General features: G+C 36.0%; 1 protein-coding gene across 1 annotated transcript; it reads left to right on the top strand.

Annotated features, from left to right (window-relative positions):
* Positions 1-246: 246 nt before the first annotated feature.
* On the top strand, positions 247-2031 carry LOC132270602 ((R)-mandelonitrile beta-glucosyltransferase-like). Its single transcript, XM_059771775.1, has 3 exons — positions 247-859; positions 1382-1719; positions 1801-2031. The coding sequence occupies exons 1-3, from the start codon at positions 247-249 to the stop codon at positions 2029-2031; spliced, it is 1182 nt and encodes a 393-aa protein (XP_059627758.1).
* Positions 2032-6000: the final 3969 nt, after the last annotated feature.

Below are 6000 nucleotides of genomic sequence, written 5' to 3'. Positions count from 1 at the left end.
TTAACTTTGAAAGACAAAACAATTGTTGAAATTTTAATTTAAGAAAATTTAGCTTCTGTTTGTAATGAAAAATTTTCTCCCCCAAAAAGAGAAAATACTGAACTTTTTGTCTTAAATGAATCTCACTGGTTATACTCTATCTTGAGATAAAATTTCTTTGATAATCCTTTAAATCTATGGCAAAGAAGTCCTTGTTTTTGCAGATTAAAACTCAAATACGATCACGTCATCATTCGTGTAAAACCAATGATCTATCTCAGAAAGGATATAGATGAATTTGATGATCAACTTCACAATCTTCTCGACAAGAAGCTCATTGAAAGAACAAAAAGCCCTCATAGCAGCCCTGCTTTTATGGTACGAAACCATAGTGAGGTTAAACGAGGTAAAGCCCGTATGGTCATCAACTATAAGCAGCTTAATGAACATATAATTTTTGATGGCTATTTTATTCCTCGAAAAGATGTTCTTATTAATCAAACTCGTGGAGCAAAAATCTTCAGCAAGTTTGATAGTAAAGCAGGATTTTGGCAAATAAAATTACGGAAAAAATCTAAGCCATTAACTGCTTTCAGCACACCAAGTGGTCATTATCAGTGGACCGTTATGCCATTTGGTCTCAATACTGCATCTCAGATATATCAAAGATGGATGGACAAGATCTTTAATGACCTTAAAGACTTTGTTGTTATATACATCGATGATATTCTTGTCTTCTCTAAAACAAGAGATGAACACAGAAAACATCTCCAATGTCTTTCAGAAAAACTGAAAAACCATGGAATCATTCTATCTCCAACAAAGATAGATGTTGAACAGGAATCTATAGATTTCCTTGGCCTAGTTTTAACCCACAAAGGTATAAAACTACAGGACCATATTATTATTAAAATCTGTGATTTTCCTGATGTTATTCAAGATAAAAAGCAGCTACAGAGCTTTTTAGGAATCTTAAATTATGGCCGCAACTTTATTAAAGATTTGTCTTAAAAAGAGCTCCCTTTAATAAAGAAGCTACAGAAAGATAATGCTTTTGATTGGACTACTGACGACACCATTATTGTCCAACAAATCAAACACGATTTAGTCCATATCCCTGAAGTTTATTTTCCCCAAAATGGTGATAAACTTATTCTTGAAACAGACGCCTCCGATTTTTGTTGGGGTTGTGTGTTAAAAGCCATTCCATCCGAAAAATAGGATGAGGCTATTTTCACAGATCATCAGATACGAGCACGCAAAACACCTATTCCCAAAAAGCTTCAAAAAGAAGAATTGATTTGTGAGTACAATTCTGGAAAATTTAAACCAAATGAACAGAATTATATTATTTATGAAAAAGAACTTCTGGTAATTAAACCAAAATTGCTGAAATGGATAGATCTTGAAATTCCTCGCAATTGGTTATTCGAAGATATCAACTCAGAACCAAAATTGCGCGAATCAGTGGTTTACATAAACTTCGGGAGCATAATAGTCGTGACACCCAATCAGATGGTTGAGTTTGCATGGGGACCTGCTAATAGCATACAAAAGTTCTTGGCGATCATCCGACCTGATCTCGTCACAGGTGACCCACTAGTTCTGCCACCCGAGTTTTTGACAGAGACTAAAAATAGAGGTATGTTAGCTTGCTGGTGTGACCAAGGACAAGTGTTGAAGCATCCCTCAATTGGAGGGCTTTTGACACACTGTGGGTGGAATTCTACGATTGAAAGCGTGGGTGCAGGAGTGCTGATGAGCTGTTGGCTCTTCATTGCGGATCAGCAAACGAATTGTATGAATATTTGCAGGGAGTAGGGTGTTGGCATTGAGATTGATAGTGATGTGAAGAGAGAGAAGGTGGAGAGGGTAGTGAGAGAGCTAATGGAGGGAGAGAATGGTAAGGAGATGAAGAATGGGGTGATGGAGTTGAAGAAGAGAGCTGAAGAGGCCACTGGTTCTAGCCGAGGCTCTTCTTTCTTGAATTTGGACAACTTGGTAGAGGAAGTGCTTCTGCTTCTGCCCACTGACAAAGTATCCCAGGCTTAAATTTAGCAGATTATGTGCTTGATAAATTTCCATTTAAGTTTCAATTACTATGTGTTATGAAATAAGGATCGAATAAGAATTTATGAGAACAATAAAAAATTAATAACAAGAAAAATAAAATAGGCACACATACAAATGAGACAAGGATTTACGTGATTCGGCTATGTCTACGTCCACAAGGAGAACATAGAACAATATTTCACTATAAAAATAAAGAGATATAAGGTAAAATAGTTCACACCCAAAATCCAAATACACCCAAAATTTCTCACACACAACCTGATATTATAAACTCACTCAACCCGGATGATTTTGGATGATCCCATTGCATGAGATTTATAAGATATATATAGGCAGAAGTGAGGTGACAAATCAGCTTGTTCTCCAAGCACCAAACAGCTATCATACAAAAAAAAAAAATGATTAGCTAGCAACCTAATTGTTGACCACGTAATGTCAGATTCCAAAAGCTTCTTGATGAAGCTGTAATTAATGACCAATTGAAGATGCATGAGAGAGAAAATGATGTCACACTTTTACTGGTGCATGTTTCAATAAAGAGGGGTTGAAGTATTTCATATGAATACCAAATACTTGATCACCATGAAAAGGTAACTGGTGCATGCAAGTTGTCAGATCAAAAAATTTGAGCCACAAATTACTCAACAAATCTCTATCTTGACAAAAATTTTGTATAAATCACTGTATCTCTGCCAAACAACCTGTCTTCTCCACAAAATAAATTAATTAAGAATTTTAGTTAAGTTTGAGTCATCCTCAAACTTAACACTCGAACTCTCATTCTTCAATCCATACATACCTTGCGCAGCCACAAGTATACCTCCAGTATTTCTGTCAAACTCTACATACTTACCAAAAACAACCTTAGAAATTCTAAGTTTGACATCTCCTTTAGCAACCTTCTCCAACCGCCCACAAACCATTGGTTGGTAATGAAAAGTCATCTTCTCACCCTTGTAGAGAATAGGACGTCCCTGACTTTTCCTTGCATCTCTATTATGACGACCATAGATTTTTTAACCAAGTGTGTCCTGTGATGACTCGAAACGGATCCAAAATGCGGAAGCAAAAGAAAAAAAGTGACCTCTAGAGATGTACGTCATCCCTAAGGCACCAAAGTGACTCCACATGAAGCCATGGAACTTAAATGAGCCAAGCAATGAGGTAAGAATGTCAAACCCGAGAAGAATGAACCAAGGGCAAAATGATCATTTCATATTGAAATAGATGTCACTGCACACACCATTGGAAGGACAACAAAAAATGAACAAAATTAGACTCAAGAATTGCCTGATCTGAGTCGGAACGGAAAAGATATGAAATAAAAACAAGGACCTTCTCCGTTTAAGGGTTACCACAACCCTATCTCACTAGAATTGGAATAACTCACACGTTAAGTGGAGGTTTGGTGAATGGTTGGTACCATTGGAAAGCTAACTTCAAGCTTTTGAATTTAGAATCAAGAATTGACAAATTTGGATCAGAGATGAAAGAGTTATGATCCCTCAAATTGGAACAAGAAAGCTGCCAAGGAAAAGATGTCGAAGTTGCCCCTAGGGAGGATCGGTCGACCGAAGGCAAGGGTCAGCCGGCCGAAACACAACCGTCAGTAGGCCAAAACCCAATTATCAGCTGGCTGAAACAAGGTTTTCAACAAAAAGCCTACTGGAATAGAGTCTCGAGAATCGTCAGTCGACCGATGGTGCTCCACCAACCGGCCGACACATCTGCTGCAGTTATAAAAAGCTGCTGCAATGTGTGGAAATGGTACTTGGGCCAATTCTAGGGTTCTACATGCATCCTACATGATCCGAACATGTTTCAAAACATTTCCTAACCCCGTTCAAGCATCTAAAACATGCCAAAACAAGGAGGAACTCTAAATAACACCCCATGGATGATTTTTTCATAAAATTCATAAAATTGCCCAAAAAAATTCAAAAGTTGAAACTTGAGAGTTTTATGCAATGTGGACATGCACGCAAATGTAAAAAGACATTTAAGACGCGTTCCAATGGTCCGCGGCTTCAAAATGTCAAGAATGTAAAATATGACATCTCAACGGCCAAAAATGCCTAAAAATGGAATAAATGAAACCAAAATGCAAAATCTAGAATGAATGGTGTTTGGCCCTTGGCCACACCTCATATGTGATCACAGAGATCCTATGAAAGAAAAAGAATGGAATTCCCACATCCGATGCAAACATGGTGAAGCAATTACTTGACATTTTCTATTATTTCCATAATAAACCTTGAAAATGAAAGTGTATAGAATACAAAATACATGTCGAATACATTGAAGAGAGTGTACTTATGTACACTTTACATATATGGAATCAAAGAATACAAGTTTTGACATATGAGCTACTAATAACATTTCATGCTAACATTTTCATGAAAATGATACTTCAAGTCTATGAAACTTCCATGGCATAGTGTGCATCCCAAATCAAGGTCCCTGTATCTGAAAAAATGTCCCTACTACGTGGGTGAGTAACATAAAGCTACTCGTAGAAGATGAGCATGCATCGACATAGCATTTTACAATTATATCACCTTAAGGTGAAACATGTTAAAGGGGTTCATGCCACCTAACGTCTATGTCAGAGTGAGACTTAGGAGCATCCTAAGCTACTCATGCAATTTAAAGTGAACAACGGCATACAAGTATACATGCTCAAGTATACTAAACAATGTTAAAACATGTTACACAACATACAAGTATACATTTCCAGAGTATACTAAACCATATTAAGACAAGTCACACAATGTCTAAGCATATTACCCAAGTGTACATTTTATATGAAAACCTCGTAAATCAAGTACACGAACACAAGTATACTAAGATAAAAGAGATACGCCTAAAACAAGTATACACGGCACAAGTATACTAAATGAAATTTAAAATCACAGAGCAAGTATACAAGTTCAAGTATACTAAGTAGGAATCAAATATCCAAGGCAAGCATTAATTCTCAAGTTAGAAGTAATTCATGATTAACAACTTGAAATTAAATGCGAAATCAAATAGTGGAAAGACTAGGATCCTTGGCTGCAGACCAATCGAGTTATTCCGGGTTACTAGCCCGCAAGGTACTACCTAGTGCGCACGTGTATAAGTTATTCCGGGTAATTACGACTCACAAGGTACTACCTACTGCGCACTTCATATGACTTAGGAAACTCACGAATCTGTACTAGAGCCAGACCCTAGCCATCACATGAACATGATCCTTACAAGCCTCCAAAAACAATAAGTTTAAAACTTATGCAAAATTAATAAGTTAAACCAAACTTATACATTTCAAATAATGTCTAGGAATCAATTTACATGCATAAGTAAGGTTGAATCTACAGAAACCATGTCTTAGAGTTCAAGTTTACAATGACATTAACAATGTCGAATCTTCAGTGTGCAATTTGTTACACGCTATGACAATTTCATTTCAACATTAGAATGCAATCTCATCCAAACGATCCCTAATTCAATTATGTTAAACAACATGGTATGGTCACTACACAAACCAACTCAAAAACTAAATTGGATCATTGAGACAACAAAATAGAGTTTAATTGAAACATGGTAATTAAATCTCTAGATTTTCTAAAACAACCCCAAATAGCCCCAAATCGATATATACAAGTGAACAAGCCCAAGTCACTACCATTATCATGTCAAAACTCAATCAAACTAGTGGAACCATTAATTAGATTTTAATTAATTCATTTAATTCAAAATCTCTAGATTTATAAACTTATCCAAATACTCTCAATTTAGCATAGGTTAGAGAACCTGTCAAGACCTATTTTAATATCACATTACAAGTTGATTTTATACTTGTTTCAACTATGTAAATTAAACTTTCATAAAAGATAAATATTAAATAAGTTTTGCAATTCTTATTCAAATGCTCCAAATTTAATATATGTTACACAACTCACCAAG

This window comes from Cornus florida, unplaced genomic scaffold, assembly GCF_030987335.1.
Source record: "Cornus florida cultivar Cherokee Brave unplaced genomic scaffold, ASM3098733v1 CherokeeBrave_3.0.0_Hap2_Chr08, whole genome shotgun sequence".
Classification (NCBI taxonomy): domain Eukaryota; kingdom Viridiplantae; phylum Streptophyta; class Magnoliopsida; order Cornales; family Cornaceae; genus Cornus; species Cornus florida.
This window is presented reverse-complemented; position numbering and strand designations above follow the sequence as displayed.